Here is a 26965-nt window from a genome sequence, read left to right on the forward strand (position 1 = left end):
GATCAGAAAAAAAGGAGCGCTAAAAACAGAAATATCCTGTCATCTTTTTATATTACGTTTACTTTACAACGATTGACTTTTTATTTCCGGTTGTGCTCGCTGATTCTCGTACATCGCTTGTTTTAAGCTCCTTTTTCAGTTGAACAACTAAACGAATGCTTATGTCTCCTTAACTGACTATATTATCGATGCTGCAAAAAGTACTCCATGAACTTGAAAATAGCCAATCTTTTGCCAGATGTTTTCGGTGGTTGAACAACACTTCCGTGCATATAAAACCCATTCATAAACAAGAACACAGTCTACATAAGCTTTGCGTGGCTAAATAGTTTTAAAACATACCTGTCTAAAATTAATACTTCAGCCGTGGTGTGACCCTTCTGATTGTTGTTTTGAACTTCGTAACATCACCTCCATCCAGCATGCAAAAGTAATTTCGATATTGATTCAGGCTTTAGAAAAGTTTTGATTTTGCATTTTTGGCAGAAGCCCTCTCAGAGACCATCTTTCTTTTCATGCATACAAGGCCATGTTGGTCTTTCAGAAAGAAGTTCAGGTTGATGCAGAGTTTGCCTGATGTCTCTCTGTCAGCAGTACATCCGTGCTGCACTTGTTTGCTTAAAGAGGCTGCGCAAAAATTCAAATTTAAATTTGTTGACAGTTTGAGTTACCTGATAATCATAATTAAGTTATTTGTCGATCCTACAATATTTATTTTAGATAAAAAAAATTTTGTCTTATACCTTACCTAGTATAAAAAATACATATGAATACATTTAGATCATTAACTTTAATCATTACTATTGGAATGTAAAAAAACTTTCAACCAGCACAAAAAAAAAATTTCTGGAAACAATCACCTATGGCACCTTTAAATGGTTTTAGCAAACGGCAGCAATACAACAAAGAGTAAAAAATTTAAGGTGGTCTGAATATTTTCAGTACCCACTGTAAGTATGAATGGTCTATAAAATTTGCAAGGAACATAACAAGAATAAAATATATGCAAAGTATAAAGTTTGCAAGGAATAAAACAAGACCTAAGTTGAGTCTGTTATTTAATGCCAGCCAATTTTTGCATGCAGGTATTTGCGTTTGCATAAATCTGCACATTTAGTTTTTTCTTCTTGTTTAAACTATGCATTTAAAATGAGTTGAAACAATCCAATCCTTCTTTTTTATGTTCAATCTACTTAAAGTTATTTTAATCAATTAGTGTTGGGAAAACATGAAGGAATTGTGTAAAACCCAACATTTTTTGCAGAGAAATAAACTGAAGTATAATTTCCTTATGAGTTACTTTGCAAGCATGGTATTTAAAAATGAAAGTATTAAAAATTCAATGTCACCTTCACCCAACTAACTGCTTTGACTGCTTATTTGATAGTGAAATTGTAAGCAGCATACAGTACACTACATACCTGATGCCTTCACAAGTGCTAAGAGCAACAAGAGAGTCTTCATAACCCTCTACATGCCCTTGATAGTAACACTGCACCTGGAACAAATCCACTAGCATTAGTACAGCTCATTTTCCAAAACTGTCTCAAGGTTAATGTCTTGGTTGCTAGTCTTCACAAAATGACCACATGACTGCATGTTTAAAAGATCAGATTACCAACACCCCCGTTATGTATTTTCTGTGACCAGTTTCCTGATTCAGGAACGATTTACATACCATGTAAAGTAGGTTGTAAACAATATGTCTTTCATATATTGTTATTCTAATAAAACAAGTAGAATTCTCACCATTCTTTCAGGCTGCACTTTCCCTTTCTTTGGTGTTTTATGAGAAATCACGACAAAGTTCTTTGATAAAAAGTCTCTGAGGAAATGAGAGATCAAATTTAATTTTGTAATATAAAGCTAAACTTTAATAAAAAGCTAAATTGTTCAAAGTTCTTACGTGTTCTTTGTCACATGCAGTATTCGGTCACTGCCTTCAATCCTGACTGAGTATGTGATGATATCAGCATGTCTTTCCTAAAATCAGCCACAAGATTTCAACGTAGTTAGAAAACATAATTTAATTTATTTCCAGACACTGTTAACGGTGCTCTGTACCTCTGGTTGTTTGTGTGAGGGGTCTGCATATCTCCTCCAACGCATCTGAACCAGCTGAGGTTTGACCACATCATACTTCTTCAAATAGGAGGTCTGATCTATGGCCTGGACTGTATGAAGGAATAAATTAAATTAAGCAACTGATTAACAATTATCAGGGGTGCATTTCCGAAAATCATCGTTAGCCAACGAAAGTCGCAAGTTCCGTCGTTACATAATTAATTGATTTGGCATTTCCCAAATCCATCATTCCAATGCACATTGTTGCGTTGCAAACGTGTACACTTGCAACTACACCTCTGGAGCTGTAGTTAGAAACATAGTTCCTGGCTGTATTTTACTCCCAGTTTTTCCCCCTATGCCAAATTCGTTTAGAACATTCTAATATTTAAACTTGGACTAATTAAAAAAAAAAACATTAAAGTCATCTCTCTTAGGTGTAATTTGCTTTCAAAGTATTTTTACAGTTCATTTTTAGTGATTTTCATTTAAAATTGCGCTCCCTTCGAAGTGCACTTTGAAAACATTGATGCCATTTTGAACACAGCCGTGGCTCATGATGAAAGCTATAGGTGACCTATTATTTAAAAGTGGAATTTACATCACGTCTCTAAAACTTGTGAAAACAAAAAACATAGCATACGTTAATGCTTTTAATTTATATTAGGTTATTTATTAAGTATCTGTACTGTATATGACATGGGCCTGCACATTTCTGAACATTGGTTTGCATGTGTCAAATCGTAAAAGTAGACTTTTCAAAAAATAAAAACTAAATAATAATAAAAAAATCATCATATCATCACCTTTAATATTATTATTAAAGTAGGATTTTTTTTAATTAATTTTCATTTCTTAATAAATAGCTTCATTATTTTTTATTTATATATATGATATTAGAATACGTGTTAGTAAGTGATTTCATGTTTTAGAATAGAATGTGGAATGCAGTCAATATTTGTAAAGGAAACATATGTGCCATTTACTTCTATTAATATAAAAAAAATGAGTGTATTTTTTTTACTAATCTTGGATTTTTTTTTAAATGTGTGTGCTTGTAAAACAATATAATTTGCATAAAGAAATTATGGGGTTCTTTTACAAAGAAGTTGTTACCACCCCGTTTAGGAGCATCATTATGGGCGGTTTAAAATTCAAACAATGGATCTACAACAGAGAAACTACGGATTTTGGGAAAGACTCGTCACTACATCGTTCTTTTCCCAAACGATGCATCGTATTATGATAGTTCAGCCTCGAGTTATGCTGTTGCTTGGGAAACCAGCCCAGATTAGATAATGTAACAACTGGTAATCCAAAAACAAAGAAAAAATGCTTCAAGGGTAAATAATGTGTTGGTGCTCTTTGCATAAGGAAAATAAGGAAGGAATATATATATATATATATATATATATATATATATATATATATATATATATATATATATATATATATATATATGACATATGACATATGTCATATATATCTTTGTCAATAAAGGATTTGAAACTTTTTTGTATCACTGTTATCCTCATTTTATTTTATTTTTTTCAAATTACCTATTGTTTATGTAGACATTTCCAGTCAAATCTTTTTAAAAAAACAAATAGTTTTTTTTCTATGAGTTTTTAAAATAGGTTTTTTATGCTCACCAAGCATATGAGGAAACAGAAAAAAATATTATTGAAAATGTTAAATTGAAAAATAAATAATCAAATTTAAACAGTTTATCAGCTATTGTTAATCGCTCACGAAACATTTTGGATGTTAAAACAGTTTTGCTGATTCATTTCATCCAATATGTCATACAATATGATTAAAAAATGTGACTTTAAATAAGAAAAAAAAATATTAAATAAAACATTTTATTCAGCAAGGACGCACTACTTTTATCAAAATTGAGACAAAAGACAAAGCACTTACAAAGCATTTCAATTTGAAAAAAAAAAATCCTATGCTTATTTAAACTTTTTATTAGCAAGACAAAATGTGGAAACAAGTATCAATATTTTCTAACTAAATATTAGGCTGCAAAAAACTCAAACAACATTGATAACACTGAGTCGTCACATTAGGCTACATTTTAAAATCTATACAAACAGAACGCATAATAACTTGTTTAACATTGAGTAAAACTATTTCTCGAAATGATAGTTTACGATAAATAAAAGCAGCCATGGTGAACATAAAAAGTATTTGTTCAAAACATTAAACAATAGTAAGCATTTACAGAGTTGGTGTATTTATAGATACAGTTTTAGACGTTCCATATATTTTTTCCAGACTACTGTGTAAACAAGAGCCGTTTGTAATCACACAACTCTAAATAGCTCTAACATTAGCTTAATTAACCTACTTTAACAACCTTTAAAACTTAATAAAACGATTACAGTAGGTCTAAAATCAGCTATTATTAATTCACGTTCCCTGTACGATTAATAAAACTCAACACAAGACTTTTGTCGTAGGCTTTGTTGTCGGTGAAACACGACTCTAGCTCTTCCTCCATTAAGGGTAGCTACTAAATGAAGTCATCAGTTTGAAAATATTAAGGATAAATGAATTGATATGTCTTACCTGGACAAATTGAGAAGTTTATGAGAATAAGGACGAAGATGTTAACGTGCCGCGTCATGATGTTTCTGTGAACTGACGCTGCTGGATCTCAGGTGAGCAGCTGAGCACGAGCGAGGGCGTGCACGAGCAGTCCTACAGGTAGAGCGACATTCCACTATTCTTTGTTTGGCCCTCATTCATAACTATTCATAGATGTTATAGTTAGAAATAAGAAATGGCTGGCGCATTCCACAGGATTAAATACAATTTAAAAGATTTTTCTGTGGGGAAAACCCACGCGAGTACTGGGAGAACATGCAAACTCCACATAAAAATGCCAACTTTCTTGCTGGCCACATTCAGCCACATTCTTGGTGGCGACAGTACTAACCACTGAGCCACCGTGCCGCCCATTATTTTAACAATCATAGTAACATAAATTATAAGTATGTGTGTATTGCAGTTAATTGTAGTAGGCTACAAATAGGCTACACTGAAAAAAAATATTTCTGCAAAGTTGTTGCAAACTATGAATTGAATTTAAACAAACAAATTACATTTAGTAATGTTCAACTTTATTTGTTTGTTTGTTTGTTTGTTTAAATTCAGCCCAAATAAAAAAAAAAAAAAGTAAATCCAGTGGCGTTTAGTTTAAATGCCACGCTGAGTTCTGCCACTGAGTAAATCCAAGTAATCATCTTTGAATATTTTTTTTTCAGTGTACAATGTTTGTTTATATGTAGTATTAAATTATAGATAAAAAGCAGTATGGTATTACGATTAAATACTATATTTTTACAGGCCTTTAGCCAGTCTGGTGAAAGGGGTGGTTCTTTTTTCTTGAAAAGTGGACCTTTTTTGCAGTTATTCGCCTCATTTTCTGTTTAACTATGAGATTTAAATACTGAATTTAGGTGACATTTTAAGTTTGTTTTTTTTATTAGCTTGTCGGATGGTCATCATAACCACACTTTTGATACCAAACACTTTGATACCAAACATATTTCCTAAATATTTAGAATAAAGAAATATGACAAATTTGAATTTTTTAAATACAACTTTATTAGATCATTAGAAAAAAAAGTTTTAAATTAAAAACTGTAGTCTATTATAATTTATTAGGCACACAATAAACTGTCCAGCAAATTAAACTTTAGTCAGAATTTGGCCATTAAAATAATAAAAAATGTAAACATATTAATAATAATAATTTAGACTAATAATATTAGCAATTTTTCTAGCCTCCTTTGTAAAAAAATACATTTGAAAATTAATCGATAAAAACAATAGCCAAAATATTATTTACATTTATTTTAATATGGCTTGCTTTTGTGCTGCATACTTGTATTGGTCATGTTCTTTCGAGAATAAGGTCCAAGATTTAGAATAAAAGTTGTTTCACTATTAAAAAAAACTATACAGTAGTGAAAGATGACTTTGCTTATGTGTTTTTTGCACAGATGTTGGACAAAAAAAAATGTTAGCATTGGCCAAAACTGATTAACTTAAGTCACAGTCACACCAAAGCGACAGCCAGCAGAGGATTCTACTTGGTCTTAAAGGGGGTGGATACCGTCTTCCGAACCCCCCGAAGCCCCCTGGCTTGTCTTTTTCATTAATCTGGTATTTTTTTGTTTGACACTGGCTGAACTAAGTATGACAAGTTTATTCCTCTAGATGGCGCTCGAATGACACGTCAGGGACGAATTACTAAGCGTATTCAAGAGGTATCAAGTCCATGCGTTTGATGCATCGTCTTTTGTTTTGATATATGGGCAAAACCTGTTTTACTATATTACAGTAATAAGGCTATCCGTACCCTTTTCCAAAGAGAACTTATTACTGTACCTTATATTCAGTCTTATTGGATGTCTTTAGGATCAACTGATTTGCTGGAAAAAAGTGTGGCCACAAAAATTTCATGTTAGAATTAAAATTAAAGAAATATCTTATAAACTTCTCCACAGACTTTATCCAGCAAAACATTATTTACAAAAATTTAAAAGTGGGATTGAAGTAAATTGTATTGTTTGTAATGAATATGAGGAGACTGCTTTACACTTATTTTGGCATTGCGCATACTCAGTCAACTTATGAAGTGAGGTGCAAAGATTTATTAATAACAGTGTTCTTAACCTCTGTCGTTGTTGTGGGAAAATATACTTTTTGGCATTTCCACCCCAATCGAGAGGAAAGTTGTTTTTATTTAATTAATTAAATTATTTTGCTAACAAAATTTTACATTTATAAATGTAAATTTATCAATAAGAAACCGAATTTTAAGGTGTTGATGACTGAATTATGCTTATATAGTAGTATCAGAAACTCTCTAAATATAAGAAAGCACTACACACCTTACTGTGAACGTATTCATGCTTATTACAAATGTACATTTTGTATATTTGTATTTGATTTATTTACCCCCTGACATGTAGGCCTATTTTTTGTACTGTTAAAATGTAATAATAATAATAATAATAATAATAATAATAATAATAATAATAATAATAATAAAATTAAAAAAATAAATAAATAAGTAAATAAATAAAAGGTATTCAGTTAAATTTTTTTGGTAAATAATAAACATGTTCATCGTTTCTCAACTGTTAAAAGTTATCTTTGTCGTTAATAAATTAACTGAAGCTTCGTATTGTTTGCTGTTCTGTTAATTCAATCTCTTTGCTTTTCAGTGGCTTCAAAGGCAACGAAACTACATGAGATGAATATAGTATTTTATTATTGACAGAAGTAAATGTATGACAATAATATTTATTTATTTATCCTTTGCATACCGCACATGAGAAAACTAAATAAAAAAATAGAAAAACAGTGAATCGTTTGTGTTTTACTCAGGCGTATGCTTGAGCGCCTTTGTAGGGTCCTAGAGTAGCTGCCGTCGCTGTTTAGAATGTAATGTTAAAGTAGAGCGCAGTTTGTTTTTATTGCTTTTATAAAACGAAAAACACTGCGAGGATGTTGTGTTTTTTGTTTCGAACTTGATTAGTTAATATGTTTTAACTTCTCACTCTCACTGCAGATATATGAACGAACGTAACTGAAATCCTTTACTTTAGTGTGCAGTATGTAACTTAATCGTATTGGTTTTGGCTGTTTTATGGGAAACGGTTTAAAATATCGGATTGTGTGTGTGGATGCTGTTGGTGGGGCAATAAGAAGCATTTATCAGGATGTTCTCGAGTAAAGATGGTCTGATATCTGCAAACAGTTCATGGCCGTGTTCATCACAGAAGCAACTCTCTGATGTTCTCAGCACGACACTAGACAACAAACTGAACGACACACAATGGTTTCAACATGACAGGTGAGTCCGTTTGGTGGCTAAAATAGTGATTCGATTGTGTACTTTTAAAGGGGACCTATTATGCCCATTTTTACAATGTGTAAAATAAGACTGATGTCCCTATAGTGTGCTGGTGAAGTTTAAGTTCATAATACCTCACACATTTTCATAGATCTTAGAAACTGCCCCTTTTAGACTTTGGTACAAATTGCGTAGTTATGGTGACTGTCGCTTTAAATTAAAATAAAATTGTGCTTCCAGCCCTCTTTTCAAAAGAGGGTGGAGCTATAAACGTCTATGTGTCATCATAGCTGCAGATTCAAAACTTTAACGGCGGACGGCTGCTGCTTGCACAGAGCTTTCTATGCTAATGAGCGAGGGATGAGGTCATCACTAATAGGTGAGACTTTCCCCCTCCGATGACATACAAAGGGAAAATGTCAGCCAAAGTGTTTCTTCTTAAAATTAGAATTAATTAAAGTTTATTATTAGAGGCTGGCTAAATTCACACAACTGTGCTTTACCCCCTTCTAAAAGTGATTTTTGCATAATAGGTCCACTTTAAATCCAAAATGCACTCATTAATAATTGACTAACCTTTGTTAAGTTAATCCTAAAACTTGAGTTTCAAAATAAATTGTTTCTTTGATGCACTGCGATGCAGATGCAGATGGTTCAATATTGGTTCAGTAATAGATCATAACCGGTTATTACGTAGTGGCGACATTTATCTCCTATGCGCTATGTCGCTGTAGAATACTATGGCAAAGGAGGCGAGGGCGAGAAATTAAAATGCTCCAACTACTTAAAAAGCAGATAATTGTGCACAATTCACTGCTTGTGAGTTTGGTGGACAGTCTTTCTTTGACACTGAAGAATGTACAGCACACAAACTGCTGTTTCACTACTAGCGAGAAATGCTGTAAAACTCCATCTCTGCCTCTTTCTCACTTTGGACATTTGACCCGCTGACGTGTACTTGAGGTAACTTTTCCTCTCCTCGCGGCTGTTACAGCGATACTTGTGGATCCAGACACGAGCTTGCCAGTGGTGCAAGTTTTCTCCACTCCACTATTATGGAGTACCTGTGATAAACGCGTATTATGCGCAAATAGACTGTAACTGCGGTTGTTCTTCCCACGTCACTCATCGGTGAACAACGCTTTCATTTTCAAAGCTAATCGCAGCCTTCTCTATTGAGCGGGTGAAGACAGTGACCAATCATAGGAGTGTAAGAACTTGACAGCGCTCAGAAGGCAAGATGGATAATATTTACATTAGTCTATTTCCTATAAATGCTCATGTTGTTTTCTGTGCATGTACTGGAATATTGTCTAAACATTCAAAAAGATTTTTCTTTGAGCAAGTAAAATTAAAAGTACAGTTTATATATCTTACTGCGTTTATTTAAGGACAAAATTGTATTACAAATAATATAAAAATATAAATATATTTATAGATTTTAATAAAAACAAAATCTTGTGTTTTGAAGAAAAAATCTAATTCTGTATGGAAAGCATCGTCAATGCACCGTGATGTACCGAGATATCAAATTGAACGGAATCAACAGCATGATAATTGTAACTGAACAAATCATGAGACCAGTGTAGGTTCACACCCCTACCTAAAACATTCTTAAAATTAAAGGATTAGTTCATAAAATGAAAGTTGTCTAAGCCTCAAGTGGTTTCAAACCTTTATGCATTTGTATATTTGGTTGAACACAGAACAATATGGACAGAATAGTAGATATCTGATCTTGAAGAAGGTTTGAAATCCTTTTGAAGCTATTAAAGCAGGGGTGTCCAAACTTTTTGGGCCGAGGGCCAGATGCAAAAAGACAAACGTTGTCGCGGGCCAAATTTTACATACATCACACAGACACGTGTGTATATATATATATATATATATATATATATATATATATATATATATATATATATATATATATATATATATATATATATATATATATATATACACATACATATATATACATACAGTTGAAGTCAGAATTGTTAGCCCCCCTAAATTATTAGCCCCCGTTTATTTTTTCCCCAATTTCTGTTTAACGAAGAGAAGATTTTTTTCCACACATTTCTAAACATATTAGTTTTAGTAACTCATTTCTAATAACTGATTTATTTTATCTTTGCCATGATGACAGTAAATAATATTTGACTAGATATTTTTAAGACACTTCAATACAGCTTAAAGTGACATTTAAAGGCTTAACTAGGTTAATCAAGTTAACTAGTTAAGTTAAGGTAATTAGGCAAGTTATTTTATAACAATGGTTTGTTCTGAAGACTTAAAGGGCTAATAATTTTGACCTTAAAATGGTTCATAAAAAAATTTAAACAGCTTTTTATTCAAGCCGAAATAAAACAAAAGTCTTTCTCCAAAAGAAAAAATATTATCAGACATATGGTAAAAATGTCCTTGCTCTGTTAAACATCATTTGGGAAATATTTAAAAAAGAAGAAATAAATCAAAGAGGGGCTAATAATTCAGACTTCAACTGTGTGTGGATAGATAGATAGATAGATAGATAGATAGATAGATAGATAGATAGATAAATAGATAGATAGATAGATAGATAGATAGATAGATAGATAGATAGATAGATAGATAGATAGATAGATAGATAGATAGATAGATCATAACAAGAACTGCTGCTTAATTGAATGCATGTAATAGCGACACCCGGTGGTTATTTATTGAATTGCGTTCATTTTTGTATAGCGGGCCAGATTCTATTGATATTTATAAAAAGCCTCGCGGGCCGCCACAAAACTGATTGCGGGCCACAGATGGCCCGCGGGCCGTAGTTTGGACACGCCTGTATTAAAGTGATAGTTCACCCAAAAATCAAATGTACTCACTATTGACTCACCCTCAAGGCAGTTCCAAACATTCACAAGTTTTTTTCCTCTGTTGAACACAAAAGAATATATTTTGAAGAAAGCTAAAAACCTGTAAGCGTTGACTTTCATAGTCAAAAATCTTAAAAATATCTTCTTTTGTGTTCAGCAGAATAAAGAACATCATAAAGGATTGAAACCTCTTGAGGGTAAGTGAATTTTCATTTTTGTGTGAACTATTCTTTTAACATCTGAAGTAGCTCACATTCTTTAAAATATCTGCATCTCTGTTTAACAGAAAAAAAGAAACTTGAGCAGGTTTGGATGTGGATGGTGAGGAAATAATGGCAGAATTTTCACCTGTTTTTGAACTATCCCTTTAGACACCTTTAGAAAAAATATAAAACAACATTTAACACCAGGAGAAGCAAACAAGTAAATAAGTAGGTAAATAAATAATTGGAATATGAAGGAAAGTTGTGACATGTGGCCAAGTATGGTGACTCATTATACTTGGAATTTGTGCTCAGCCTTTAACTCATCCAAGTGCAGTGAACAGACACACCATGAACACACACCTAGAGCAGTTGGGGGTTCTGTGCCTTGCTCAAGGGACTCCTCTTAGCCATGGTATTATAAGTGGTGAGAGCACTGGTTATTCACTCTTACCACCTACCATCTCTGCCGGTGCCAGGACTCGAGCCTGTGACCTTCACAAGTCCAACTCTTTAAACATTAGGCCATGACTCTTCCCATGAAGTGTTTTTGTGACTGTATTTGCACATGCATTTCTCCTAGGAATGAAGCTGTCTGTCTGGAGAGAGCAGAAGAGGACTCACCGTGTGTCGTCACACTTCAGTGTTCACCCGGCTCTGCGTCTGCGATCAGCAGTCTTCAGGTGGTCAGTGAAGCCCGCACTATTGAAGTGTACTCGCTGTCTGGAGAATACTGCGGCACCTGCCGTGGAGAGGAAGTTCAAATATCACACACTAATGGGTATATGTATGCGAATGCTTAAGTTTACTTTACTAAACTTACTCAATTAAATCCTAATCATGTCATGACAAACTATATATCAGTGGAAGGTCTAAGACTTTTAAATACATATTTCATCACTTTTTTGTTATGTAGGAAGAGTAATAGATTAAAAAATATATATAAGGTCAATATGGTCACCAATGGAAACTGGATGTCATCTGGTCCTGATAATTGATCTTGCAGCCAAGCCAAATAAAATCTTACTAAAAGCTTCTAATTTGAAATATGAGTGGTTCAGATAATTAGATTTTCTGCCATTTTTCAAAACATAAAATACATATTGTATGTAATGTATTCATAAACAATGAAGGCACATAACTTTTATTTTAATCGACATTTCAACTTCTGCCTTCTGTCTTCTTTAAAATAAGACCAAGCTTAAATCTATTGACCAAGGCATTGAAGACATTTAAGTTGAACGTCATTTTCATATGTGCAAAAAGTGGGGGCGACAGTTAAGTTGTTAAATTATTATTATTATTATTATTATTATTATTATTATTATTATTATTATTATTATTATATCATGCTCTTATTGATATAGGCTATGTTTAACAACTACCAATTTTTTTTTCTCAAAGTGTAATACACATAGAAATACACTTCTGATGTAACATAATATACAGATCTCAGATTTCATGAACTTTTCGCTCTTATTTGCATGCAATTTGAAATAATACATTTTTTAAATAGTAAGCTAATTTAGTTAAATAGCAAACAAATACACACATACACAGCTAATGAAAAAAGACAGCATGTACATTTTTACTTTTAATAATTTCAGATTTTTTTTTTGTAATTAAGCAACTTCAGACTTTTCTTGCAAATTTAAAATAAAAAAGTTGTCATTTAGTGTTTGTCTATTTTTAAGCACAACTTCAACATTTAGACGTTAAGAAAAAGTAAAGAAATCAATTTTTGCTGGAATAACCCTAATTTTTTATTACACTAAATCAATTATTACCAGTTGTCCTTTTCTGCTCAACATTTTCATCAGTTAAATTTATCAGACTGTTGTTGAGTGCAACATATTAAAATTTTACTTAAACTCATATCTAACAAATCCAATGATTTTTCAAGTAGTCTTTTAATTCTTCTCCGAAGCTGTAATTACTTTGAATTTGCCGTTTTTATAATGCAAATATCTACAGTTGAAGTCAGAATTATGAGCCCCCCCTGTTTATATTTTCCCCAATTTTTGCTTAACGGAGAGCAGATTTTTTCAACACATTTCTAAACAATAGTTTTAATAATTCATTGCAGATTTTATTTGACTCTTTTATGGAAAAAAGAGCAGTTGTGATTTTTAAGATAATACACATCCCCTTTACTTAGCATTTGAATTTCTACCATCAGGACGCAGGTTTAGAATTAATAAAGCACGAAGAAATGCCTATAAAAAGTCATTTATCCCAATGGCAGTTGTTGTTCTAAACCGGATCAATGTTTGTAGTGGATGAGGTGGTTACCAAGAATGATTTGCAGTATTGTGCATGGGGCTAATTTGGTTTTTAAACTTTTAACTTATGTTGATGTCTTGATAAGTGTGATTGTATCGTAGTTGTATGTTTGTAATTGTTGTCCTAAATCCAGTGTTGAAGAAAAATTTCCTTTCTGTGTCAAGCAGAACGGACAATAAAGTTTTAACTAAAACTAACTTATTTCTAATAACTGATTTATTTTATAAATTTGCCATGATGACAGTAAATAATATTTGACTAGATATTTTTCAAGGCACTAGTATTCAGCTTAAAGTGACACTTAAACGCTTAACTTGGTTAATTAGGTTAACCAGGCAAGTTAGGGTAATTAGGCAAGTTACTGTATAAGGATGGTTTGTTCTGTAGACAATAGAAAAAAAAACTAGCTTAAAAGGGCTAATAATTTTGACCTTAAAATGGTGTTTAAAAAATTGAAAACTGCTTTTATTCCAGCCGAAATAAAACAAATAAGACTTTCTCCAGAAGAAAAAATATTATCAGGCCTACTTTGAAAATTTCCTTTCTCTGTTAAACATCATTTGGAAAATATTTGAAAATGAAAAAATAAAAAATAAAGTGGGCTATTAATTCAGACTAGTTTTTGTTATTTTTAGTTTTTGTCAAACAAGAAAATGTAATTAATTATATTCCACCTCACAAAATGAATTTGTTTTTTGGGTTTTCTTTTAAGTTAAATGTGATTACCCTGATGGTTTGCTCTATTTTGTGGCAGTTCTGAAGAAGAGAGGCATTTCTACAGGAATAATCTGATTCTGGAAAGCCCTGCTGTGTCCTGTGAGGTGAAGGTAAGAAATGTGAGAAGTAAATCCACACTTTCATTGCAGGCATTCAAACTGATATATGATGTGTTTGTACAGCTGCTGTCTCTCGGTGGCCGCTCCTCTGTGTCTGTCGCTCATGTTTGTGTGGGACTGGAGACACTGAAGGGCAGACAAGGTGGGCCGAGAGTAGAGCCAGGCATTGACCTTCAGCAGGTGCAGGCCATGATGGAGGAGATGGGCACCACCCTTTCACCGGGAGCACAAAATCTATTGGAGCTGGTGCAGTGCCAGCAAAAGGTCTGGTCTCAGTCTCTTATTACAGCATAATCACCACTGCACTGGGCAGATTTAATAGGATTGATATTATACAGAGGAATAATAATGAAAATATATTAAATTAAATAATAAATAGTATTTTTTTATATTACTTTATTACTGTTTTCAGTAATAATTTTAGTTGAAAAAGTAAAAATAAAATTCTTTTAGTTGTAACAAATTGAAGTAATTTAGGATGATTATAGATGGGTTGATATCTATTTAAAGCTACCCTCCTGTTAAAATAGATGAGTTTATAATAGACTTTTTAAATTAGACCCTTTTTATCATTTGGACAAATTTGGTTTAAATCTGACAAGTAGCTTGGCATCTTTTTACTACATACAGCTGCTTTTATACAAACAAAAAAGATATACAGAATCTCTTTAGCACTATGACCAATAGGTTGTTTTCAATCATGGTTCTGATGACATACAAAATTCAGATGGGGGGCAGGAAGTAAAAAATTGAATGGGAGACATAGAGGAATGTCTGTATTTTTGCGATTTAAACCATATTTATGGTTTATATTTTCCATATTAATGGAAAATAACCACATATGTTGGACATGATCCTTCTATCATGAAGAGAGCCCAGTTTCTACTAAACTGAAATATATTAGCCTGTCATCGAGGCGGTATATACTGTATAAGCTATTATGTTACATGAACAAATACTACAGTAAATACTTTATTGTTTGAAAGCATACAATAGATTATTACTTGAATTACACTTCGTAGTAATTATAATGTTCCTGTGACATGACTCAACTGTAGTAATAAACAAATGGGGTGTATGCCGAGCTAGTGTTTTTCCCAAACTGATAAACTTCCGGTGACCTGTTATTGTGAACTTTTTTCCATTTTATATGGTTCCTTTTACAGCATGGATGTTGTAATGTCATTAAAATACATTCAGTTAAATAAACTTTGGCAGTCATTTAGTTGCTCAAGCTTAAAACGAGACAAAAAGCCGTTTACTCGCAGGCGCCCTCAGAATTGGCAGGCTAGCGCAGAAGCTCCATTGAATATACTAGGGTAAAATAAATGCTCACATTATAAAGATATGGCAGGGGAAATGAAATTTAATGCAGTGCTTCTTGTACAATCTGAGACCCACTTTATATCGGATATCACTCGGCTAGTGGAGATCGCTGATTTTTAAAGAAAACAGCCCTTAAACGCGCCGGTTTTTGCATTGGCATACAGTTCACCGGAAGCGCTTAACCCAGGTTACTGGCAAATTAAAAGTCCTATTAGCATGCTTCGGCATTCACCCTATTATTCAATAGGCTTATATTAAAAAAATATTAAATTATATTAAAGCTTATTATTCAATATGCAATAGTTTTCTATGCTATAATCAAAATGCACCACAGTTTACACTAATGTTACAGTATTTATTACAGTTTATCAGTTAACTATACTACAGTATTTCATAGCATTAATTAAAGAAGAGTTATACACATTATACACTCTACTATGTGGTTCAAAACATGTTTATTCTTTATTACTATAGTTTTTTTCTCATGCAGATATCTTCCAGACATCACAAAATACAGATGAAAGCAAACAAAAGCAAGGGCGCAAAGACTATTATTATTATTTATTTATTTTTGGAAGGGGGAAAATGCACCACAATAATAAACATCTAGTTTTGTTGGCGGGTTGCATTTCTTTTTTGTTCTGTCGATGAACTTACCTTCAACAAACATTCACTGCTGCTGCGCATCTCGATGTTCACGTTACAGTTGTTATTCTGCCGAAACGCCAGTAAAGACATGGATTATTGTAAAACAAGACAAAGATTTCATTACAGCAATTACATGGCAGGATATGTTATTTATATTCTTCTAAAGTTTGTAAAAGTGTGGTGGTGTTTGCATCTGATTTTTATTTAACACATTAACATATTTATGCACATAGCTAGCTAGGCCTGTATATAATTTTTATTTGTGCTGTCAAATGAATTATCAAGTTCCAAAAAGTTTGTACACATGGATGTATTAAATGAATGTTTGTTACATGCTGCATTTCTACAGTTTTTAGACAGTTTCTTTCTCCCCATTATGAGCAAATAATCTATAAAAGCTGTTTGGCATTTCTTATTTGGGTCAATTAAAACAATTACAAACAGCATAAAACAGAAACATTTTGATGTTCTGATAGCAATTCCTATGTAGAAGAATCACTTCCTGCCCTTCATCTGAATTTTTTTTTAGCCATTATTCTAGTCTTCATTGTTACATGCTGCTTCAGAAATGAATCAAGTTTCTTTTAGAATAAGTTTCTTTTATTCTGTTCAGCTCTTTTGTTGTTCAGGATTGAAGAATCCTGAAAAGATGTTACATGTTTTCCACAAAAAGGCAGTAAATAAGCATTGGTAAAATGTAAAAAAAAGAGCAATTACATGCAAGTTTTAACCAAAATAGCAAGTTTTTGATGTAGGCTTATATTTTAGAGTACTATTTTCCACGTAATTCATAATCATCTTAAAAAGTCTTAAATTTGACTTGGTAAAACCTACAGAAACCCTGAAATAATTCCTGAAGTATCGTGTGAATTGTAAAAATAAAATTTTTACCTTCACATGGATTACGTTTTGGTATATTAAAATATTTTTAATTGTAATATATCACAATTTTCCTGTTTCACTGTATTTAAATCAATGCCATCTTAGTGAGCTTGAAGGTGCCGTAAAGTGCTTTAAAATGTGCATTTTTTTATTTGATGTTATCAGATGATGTTATGACATTAAATCAGCTGAAATATGAAGATAGGGCAGGACCTATAGTTATTTATTTATTATTATTTTTTATGACATCTCTGCCAATGAGAATGGTTGAGCTCAAGCACATCAAATCAAAAGTATTTAGATGGGGGCAGGACATGTTAGATACTAGAGAGCATTTGATTGTTCAGAAGAGAATTGAAGTATGAAGTGATTCATATAGTTGGAGGTTTTGGATGTTTTTATCGTTTTAATGCAAATGTTGTCACTGTTCTTGGAGCTTGTAGATATCCTTAAACTAACATCTATTAAACTTTATTATAATGTCACAAGACTTTTTGATGGTATAAAGTTTGTCAAATGTGTTATATTTATTATATCTTTTCTGTTACACACTGCCAATTTTTTGGACAATAGCTTCATTGGTTGGAAAAAGCTAGCATGCAGCTTTTATTACAACTGAACAATCATTCTTTGTCTGTCGTGTCCAGAATAAATCAGACATGCTGAATGGTTTCATTCCCCTGCTCATGGGAGGAGGGGCTTTAAGCTGTCTGTCAAGAGGAGGCGGGGCTTCCAGTGCCGAAGAGGCGGAATCAGGCCCAAATCTACCCTCTGGCCTCGAGCAGCTTCTGTCTGCCAGCAACCAGAACCAGATACCCACTGCAATGTCTGCCCTGCTAAACTCGGAATCAGCCACAGTCAGCCCAGACCTGCTTCCAATGCTGCAGAGCGTATGCGGTCAGGTCACACAGCTCCGTCTGGAGGAAGCCACATCTCCAGAAAGGAAGAAGAATGGAGAGCGGTAAGTGTGAGTCATGTGTGGTTTTGAGTAAACAGAAGTTCACTGACTACAGTTTTTGATGTGTAGTTGTGGTAACTGGCTTATAATGACAACAGTGTGAGTACTGTTAATATGAGGAATAGTGCTGATAAACACATGACGTTTTTATTATTTTCCAGGTTGTTAAGGTAAAAGGAGTAAAAATTGTAAATATTAATGTTCCTCAAGATTTTAAAATATCTTTATGTACTGTAAATCTTCTATATTAATATCTAACCCAGAAGTAGTTTTAAACAGAAAAAAAATCTGTGAAACTATTGGTCAAAAAATATTTTGTTAAAAATAAATAAAAGTAAAAGTAAAACTCACAATAAATGAAAATCTAAAACTAATGGAAACTAACAACAGTCACTGAAAATGTAACACACTGGTGTTTACAGAAAACCTAAGCAATAATAATAGTCGTTTTCAGAATTAACAAGCAGTCATTCTGTGGTGGAAAATCTGATTTGTAGATGGTGCTTTTACGGACAAAAAAAATCTTCATTTGGCGAATGTAAACTTTAACTATACATTTTTAACTCTATTCATGATCCTTAATCTATTTATAATTATACAGTGGGGGGAAAATGTATTCAGCTCGCCACCATCTTACTCAGAAAACCTATTTCTAAAGGTGCCATTGACTTTTTAATTTTAAATTTTACCCAGATGAACAACCAAAGAAATACATATTTGAAAATAAAACAAATCTAATTAGATTACAAATCATGTTATGTGTGATAAAATGAAAGGACACAGGAAAAAAAGGATTGAACACATGAAGAAGGGAGGTGCAAAAAGGCTGTGAAAGCCCAGCAATCCTCTGCACTCATTAGTGTAAATTAATATTAGCTGCTTCAGTCCAAGATCTACATTTGGCAGGATGATGAAGATGAAACCAGGGTGGACATTTCAGCAAGACAATAATCCAAAACACAGTCAAGGAAACTCTCAAATGTTTTCAGAGAAAGAAAATTAAGCTAAAGAATGTCCCAGCCAATCACCTGACTTGAATCCAAATGAGAATACAAAATAGCGATCAGTTTGGAGCATTTTGAAGGATTTCTAGCATCTGTACAAACCCTGTAGTTAGAATGGACGTTTATTAATTGAAGGGCACCTATTTTACCCCCTTTACAAGATGTACAATAAGACTTTGGTGTCTCCAAAATGTGTCTTTAAAGTTTCAACTCACAATACCCATCAGATTATTTATTATGTGAAGTTTTTAAACTAATTTCGAGAGGAGCACGTGATATAATTGACAGCAGCTGGCCACCTATCTACACTCATTAGTTAGCCAATCAGATCTATCCTAACCCACTATAAGTAGCCTAGCTAGACATTACTCCCTTATCTTCGTTTTCCGAAGAAACCCCCCATCCACCCCTTTCTCCTCCTTTTCTCCTTTACAAAAAGGCGAGCTCTCGAGAACCACCTGATCTCGTACTCCCCTCACATGCTCTATGGACCTGGCGGGAGCCCTGGGCTCAACTGTCTCCGAGCTCAGGGTTCTCTCCCGGGACAGCATGCCAAACCTGCTTACAGCTGTCAAGCAATATCTAAGTGTGAACTCTTGAAATAATGTAAAGTCTGCACATTTTGTGTCTGATGCCAATGTAGCTGTTTTTGTAGCCTGTGGCTTTAAATCCAGATGAGCTGTTTCTCCGCTCACCATTCCAACCTGCTTGTCTGCTTCTCATTATGCGTTACATCAGATAAACATATAGAGACAGACTCGGATGAAGCTGAAAAAAAGGTCTTGTTTCAAAAATACCAAGTACTAATACTCATTTCTAATAACTGATTTATTTTATCTTTGCCATAATGACAGTAAATAATAGTTTATTAGATATTTTTCAAGACACTTCTATACAGCTTAAAGTGACATTTAAAGGCTTAACTAGGTTAATTAGGTTAACTAGGCAGGATAGGGTAATTAGGCAAGTTATTGTATAATGATGGTTTGTTCTGATGACAGTTGGAAAAAAAAACTAGCTTAAAGGGGCTAATAATTTTGTCCTTAATATTGTTCAAAAAAATTTAAAACTGCTTTTTTTCTTGCTAAAATACAACCAAAAAGACTTTCTCTAGAAAAGAAATAATATTATCAGACCTACTGTGAACATTTCCTTGCTCTGTTCAACATCATTTGGGAAATATTTTAAAAAGGCAAACAAAAAAAATTAATAATTCTAATTATTCTAATAATTCTGACTTCAACTGTATATGTGTTTGCTGACACCGTACAATTACATACCGATTTTATTATTATATTATATTTATTATTATACATGTCTTTATTACAAACATGCACTGATTTAAAAACATTTAAGCTTCATTAAATTCATAAACTTCATATAAATTCATTGAGGTGCAGCTAATCCAGTGGTTCTCAATTTCTGGCTTTGGGACCTTCCGCCCTGCACATTTTGTATGCCTCTCTTACTTGACACTCAAGAATCAGTTCATGAATCTCTCTGTTAATGAACTGATGATCTGAATTAGATATTTTAATTAAGGAAGACATACAAGGTATGCAGGGGCGGGGGTGGCGAGGACTGTAATTGAGAACAACTGATCTGATCACAGAGAGTGATTAGATTGTATGTTTCAATCCCAGTTTCTTTGCAAAAAAATAGTCCATGGACACATGTTATTATGGAGACACACTTTTCCTACACACAGTTTTGTCCAAACAGCTTCCAAAAGTTGATTTTCATCATAGGTGCCCTTTAAACCACAAAAATGATGATTAAATGTAACTCGCATAAAATAAAATGAAATCATTTAAATGAATGAAAAACTGAATCTAACAACAGTCATTGAAAACTTTACTGAAATAAAATGACTATTAGCAAATTAAAAACATTCACATGTAGCTGGTGATTTCAAAGACAGACAAACAAAAAAACCTTAATTTGCCAAGAAATGTAAGCTAGGTATTATAGTTTGATCGTTAATATTTGATCGTTAATATAATAAGAAGTTTGTCTGAATTCTTTATCATTTTTACTTGTATTTGTTTAAGTTGCATGTGTATGGTTTTGGATTCAGTGTTCAAACCATTTAGCTTTTTTACTAAGGGTTTTACACAAGAGTTAATGTAAATTGTGCAAACACTAAACTTTGCTAAACGTTTTGTGCTAAACTTTTACTTCAACACTGGTCAGGATCTGCTAAACTAGAATAACAACAAACTGATTCTAAATATACAAAAAATAGATTAAAATGTGTTTACAAAATAAAAACTAAACTCAAATGAACAAAACCATTAATGAAACAAAGTAAAACTAACTCAAATTTACAGCAAGCATAAAAATGGAAATAAAAACTAGTTCAAAAATGCAAATAAAGCCATATAAAGGTTTGCTTTGTTATTATTTTCTCTGGTGAAGCTCTTCAGTGCAAAAATAGCATGATGTATGATTCATACACCTGGATTAGATTAGAAACATTAAAAATTATAAATGCGAAAACTAGTTACAGAGCAGTTACATAAATGCCAGTAAACGTGGCATGACTCTGGTGTGAATTACTGCGTGTGTGAATCAGAGCTTTTTGTGGAATGGGAACATTATCAGTGAACACAATGTCTGTTCTAGAGGGATATAAGATGGCTGAGAAAGACTTAATAGAATGCCATTTACTTTAATTGTCTTACACCAAGATAAGAAATCTAAGTTTCAGCATCGATATCACAATGTGATCATTCCCAATAGTCATATTGCGAGTATACGCAATATTGAGTCTGGATTATAATTATATAATGTGATATATATATTTTTGAGGCCTGTGACTGTGTGAGGGATTTAAAAACATTCAGGGCTAAGAAATTGTACTGAATTGAATTGTTTATAAAATGAAGACTATGCAGTATTGTTTTACATTCGATTATTTAACTACTGTATACCTGAATACAGTTCAACTCATCGAAAAACAAACGCTGTTTATTTAATTAGTATTTGTTTCTTTATTAAATTAGTCTATGATTGTAGGTTGTTTCTTATATTTTATGCATATGCACTTCCCTACAGATTCATTCCAATCAATCTAAAATGATAAATTCTTTCCAAATAGCTATTCAACAGAGAAGTATAGTAACGAAGTAGAACTACTTCACTACTGTACTTAAGTACTAAAAGGCTGTATCTGTACTCTACTGAAGTATTGTTTTTTTTTCTCCTACTTCCACTTTTACGTCAGTACATATTTTCAATGAGTTTAATACTTTTACTCCGACAGATTTTTTGTGTGCTACATCGTTACTTGTTACTAGGGGTGTCAAAATTATCGATATCGGTTCAGTAATAGATCATAAACGGTTATAACGTACTGATGTCATTTAACTCCAATGTGCAATATCGCAATACTATGGCGAAGGAGGCGAGGGCGAGTAAATAACGCTCTTACTACACAGCACACGAGCCGCTATTTCACTTCATTCATATGGAGAAATGCTGTAAAACTCCATCTTTACCTCTCTCTCTCTCCCTTTGGACATTTGACCTGCTGGCCTGTTTGTGAGGTAACTTTTCCTCTCCTTAAAGCTATACTTGTGGATCCAGACGTGAGCGTGCCTGAGGTGCGAGTTTCTCCACTGTGTCTATTATGGATTACCTGTGATGACCGCATATTATGTGTATACAGACTGAAACTGCGACTGTTCTTCCTGCCATCAATGAACATCGCTTTAATTTCTAAAGCCGATCGCAGCCCTTTCTGTTGAGCAGATAAGGACAATAATCAATCATAAGGGTGCCTGCAAGCACTCAAAAAGCAAGCGAGATAATATTTACACTAGTTTATTTGCTATAAATGCTCACGCTGTCTTCTGTGCATGTATTGAAGTTTTGTTTGATACAATCAGAAAGAGTGTTTTCTTTGAGCAGGTCAAATTAAGGGTACAGTTTATATATCTTACTGCTGTGTTAAAGAACAAAATTGTATTACAAACAAATATATAAATATTAACATATTTATAGATTTTAATAAAAAAAAATCTTGTGTTGTGAAGAAAAAATCTAATTATGTATGGAAAGCATCGTCAATGCACTGAGATATCGAATTGAACCGAATCGATGACATGATAATCGTAACCAAACCGTGAGACCAGTGTAGATTTACAGATCCTACTCGTTACAATTATAGACTTTTTTCCTGGCTGCTGTATGGAGGACGCCATAGTGACCAGCGCCATCCGGTAGAATGTTTAGAACTTCCGTTTACAGCGTTTACAACCGGTAATTTGCGATCCGAAAATGGGTTTCAATAGCGTTTTGAGTGGATTACGTAGTGTTTTTGTGAGACACAACTTTGAAAGGTGCGTTAAAGCTGTCATAATCTGTCAGATCTGTGGTTCAAGCGCATGAGAAAAACAGTATTGTATGCCATGTTTCTTTTCATTCTGCCTAATCACGTGCCCCCAAAAAAGATATTAAAAATAAACAAAACTATATGATGTATTTTGAATGCTTTCTATAACTACATTAAACAACACTTGTACTTTCAGTACTTAAGTGGTAAATTTTAAAATAAACTACTTGCAATACTTAAGTACAAAAAATGTTGAATACTTTAGTACTTCAGTAAGTATGGTGCTGAAAGAGCACTTCAACTTCTACTCAAGTCACTTTTTCGATAGAGTACTTGTACATTTACTTAAAGGTTCAGGACACCCTGGAGAACTTTTTTTTATATATTAACAGATGTGTGTGTGTTGAGCATCAGTTAAGACAATGTTAGCACCTGCCAGCTTTAATTGTGGGGAAAACTGGATAATTTTGAGCTTTTGTCAGCTAATTTCAGCTTCCGGGTTTAAAATGATTTTTGGGGCGGGATCAAAATCAGCGACGTAGCGCAGTACTGCAAGTGCAATGATGACGCGTCAGTTTCACATTATTATTCATAGCGAAGTTTTCCTTTCCTATGAGAAGAGCCCCTGCTTAATTATTCATGAGACCTGCCAGAGTCAAGGCCGAGCTGTGAGACACGTCACTGACCCGTGGCACACAGTATTTAGCTGTTCATGAAGGCTCATATGCGTTTGTTTCCATGATCCACGGGGTTTGTTGCATGTTTTCCCCCGCGATCTTGTCAGGGCCGATCATACAGCAAAGCTGTGTGTGTGCTGCTTGCATTTTTGTCGGGAGAGCAGCACGGGTATTAGAGAATGGCGGACGCTGTGTTTTATCAGGAGTTCGTTCACATTCAGACACATCACTGTGCTGCTGTGTTTGCCTAAATCCTCCAGATTACCAGCAGGGCTAATGGTTAAAATAGACAGGTCAGGAGACCTGCTGCACTGAGTCTGCTGGATACGGGGATCGAGGGAGAATCCTCATTTATAGGGTTTACATGAACACACTTATCTTTTTAATGATATAAATTGTGGTTATGTGTATATGAAATTACGAATAACAAATGTAGCAGGGCATTAAATAACTGTTCATTTCTTTGCATTTTAACTTTGTAAACTATAAACTCATGCGTCTCCTCACGGTTTGTCTCATTTTGTGAGCTAGCTTCGTTCGCTTACGTTCTCCCCTGCTGACTACGCCCACTCCTGCCCGATGCTCGCTGAGCTCCACGCCCATTAATCATGCATCTTTTGAGAAAATTCTGAAGTAGACTTTAACCGAAAGTGGGGGGTGTCATGGCACTTTAAGTCTGGGTCTCCAGTACTTTATACATCTCTGCTACTCAACACTTCTAGTTAAATTGTATTCATATTGCAATATTTATCGCTGAATAAAACAAATATTGCAATGTTTGATTTTTCCATGTCGTGCATGTCGTCCTACTTTCTGTTTTGTTCTATGTGAGAAAGTCAGATATTTTTAAAGCTAAATGAACCGCTGCTTACTAGTTACTAGTTTCTGGGTTCTTACGCATTTTTCAAAGTCAAATTTAGTCTTTTTTTAAGCACTTTTCCGGATGCATTTTCTAACATTTGACTGGATTGGTTTAATAAGCACAATACTTCAATCTGTTCATAAAACTTTCATTGTAATTTCTTTTCCATCCTTTACTGTTTTTTCACTGTGTGTCCATCTGTTTTATATTACAGTGAGGGCCATATCTGCTGTGGAGGGTTTGAGAAGATTCTGGAGACGGTTGTGGAGAAGAGAATGGATGAGATGGAGAGAAGATTAAAGGAACATCTGGACCTGCGTCTGGACGCTCTTCAGCAAAGACTAGAGATCACACTTCAGCAGGCACTGTCACATAAACAACAACAGTAAACACCGTCCTGTAAAACACAGAATTAATACTTCTAACAAGATCTCAAGCATGAGATGACAACCATATTATTCTATAAAGGTAAATAAATATTCAAGTCAACTATACCTATATGATAAAAATGGTTCTAACATTTTTGGCCAGCAGTCTCTCCTGCTTTGAGTAGAAATGCTTTACAGTTTAAGAAAACAATTTCAATGATTCAGTCTTAAGTCACTGTACTGACCTGGTTTTGCATAGTAATTAACAGTTTGCTATGTCGGTTGACTAACTTAAGTTCACAAAATTATATCAGTTGATCGTCACACATCACAATCACTCATGGAACACTTCTTAGTAACAGTTGAAATACAGGTAATAAATTATTTTATCCAAAAGATACAACTTGTGCTGCTAAAAGAACATTTTTTTTCTGTTATTCTGACTATTGCAAAATAAACTGTAATGCTAACAGCTGATTTAGAAGTTGTACTTAAAACAGTTGCACCGACGTTATTGAATATGGAGTATTTGTTACTGTAAATGACCTTTGTAAATGATGTTCATATGTTGGAGAACTAACATTAAACTGCTGTTTATACTAAAAATAATGTTGCACTTTTATTATGTTAGTTTGTCATGTTTATGTTTTGTTAAAGAACACTTTCATGCCATCCATTTTCTTTTGTTTTTCAAAACAAAACAAAAAAAACATTGTTATTGTAGTTAAATGTAACAATAAATTCAACATGTTAATCAGTGCACCACAAAAACAGATTTAGTATTAACAATCCATCTTAATATGTGACGTATATTTTATTTTGAAACAAACATTCAGCTTTTTTCAAATATACTGCATTTGATAGCACTTGCAAGCACCTGACACTAGCTGTGGTTCCTTCTTGTTCAATCTTTACGTTAGTTCTCCACATTATTTATAAGCAATAAACTATGTTTGCCCCCATTTAAAGTTTTGTCAATTAAAGTTGTGAATGTCGTTTTCTAACTTAAATATGCATTAGTGTGGACATCTATTGTTTTTGCCATCTTGAGTAGTTTATTATTATTATACTATTTTTTTATTGTACATTTTCATGTTTTTTTTACAATAAATTTACTGACCATACATCATTTATGTCTTATGGAAAAAAGTAATTTGGGCAAAAAAGTAATCAAAGTATATGTGTGAGCTACAGTACGCCATTGTGATAAAAAAATGAAAGGTTCTATTCTAACGATCTAGGCACAAAGTCTAAAGTGCATGGCGCAAAAGCATTAAGGGCATGTCAGAATCCACTTTTGCCATTTCAAGGACAGAAAAATACGGTTGGCGGCCTGGCGCATGGTCTAACAGGGTTGTGCTTGTTCTTTTAATGAGTTATATGTGTGTTTTGAGCATAACTTGCATTAAACCAATCAGTCTCACATCTTCCATGCCCTTTAAGAGTCAGTTGCGTTGTGCAAGGGCGTTACTAGGGTAGAAAGGGATAAGGGGAAGAAGCACAAAGCTAGCACAATGTATGTTTTTCTGACAAATTTGCATGTATTTACATTTATATGACGCACGTTCTATTGATTATAGTTATTTTATTTAATCAAAACTACACATTTTATACTGTAAAAAAACAAATGTTAAGCTTCATCAGTAGTTAGAACTATTCAGTTTTGTGAACTGTATTACCTCATCAGCTTCAGCTCCTCAAAATAATGAATGAATGAAGACAATGGAGTGGCTGGATTTTTTAACACCATGTGACAACAGTGCCACTCCCACCTGCCGGTAGAAA

General features: G+C 33.4%; 2 protein-coding genes across 3 annotated transcripts in view; one reads left to right on the top strand and one right to left on the bottom strand.

Moving 5' to 3' along the window:
• Positions 1 to 4749, bottom strand: part of adam9b (ADAM metallopeptidase domain 9b) — a 34050-nt gene extending 29301 nt beyond the window's left edge. Inside the window, 5 exon segments of the mRNA NM_001114439.1 lie at positions 1422 to 1498; positions 1750 to 1825; positions 1907 to 1983; positions 2065 to 2174; positions 4642 to 4749. Of these exon segments, the coding sequence (NP_001107911.1) occupies positions 1422 to 1498; positions 1750 to 1825; positions 1907 to 1983; positions 2065 to 2174; positions 4642 to 4699 (398 nt within the window). The 5' untranslated portion in view covers positions 4700 to 4749.
• Positions 4750 to 7493: 2744 nt separating this feature from the next.
• On the top strand, positions 7494 to 25786 carry si:rp71-19m20.1. Of its 2 annotated transcripts, none has more exons than XM_073918269.1 (6): positions 7494 to 7942; positions 11584 to 11787; positions 14038 to 14110; positions 14183 to 14383; positions 17623 to 17936; positions 25027 to 25786. In XM_073918269.1, the coding sequence occupies exons 1-6, from the start codon at positions 7809 to 7811 to the stop codon at positions 25199 to 25201; spliced, it is 1101 nt and encodes a 366-aa protein (XP_073774370.1). In that variant the 5' UTR covers positions 7494 to 7808; the 3' UTR covers positions 25202 to 25786. The 2 variants fall into 2 exon arrangements, with proteins under 2 accessions (XP_073774370.1, XP_699238.2); XM_694146.10 differs by having other exon boundaries at positions 11584 to 11781.
• Positions 25787 to 26965: the final 1179 nt, after the last annotated feature.

Source organism: Danio rerio, chromosome 12 (genome assembly GCF_049306965.1).
Source record: "Danio rerio strain Tuebingen ecotype United States chromosome 12, GRCz12tu, whole genome shotgun sequence".
Lineage (NCBI taxonomy): Eukaryota > Metazoa > Chordata > Actinopteri > Cypriniformes > Danionidae > Danio > Danio rerio.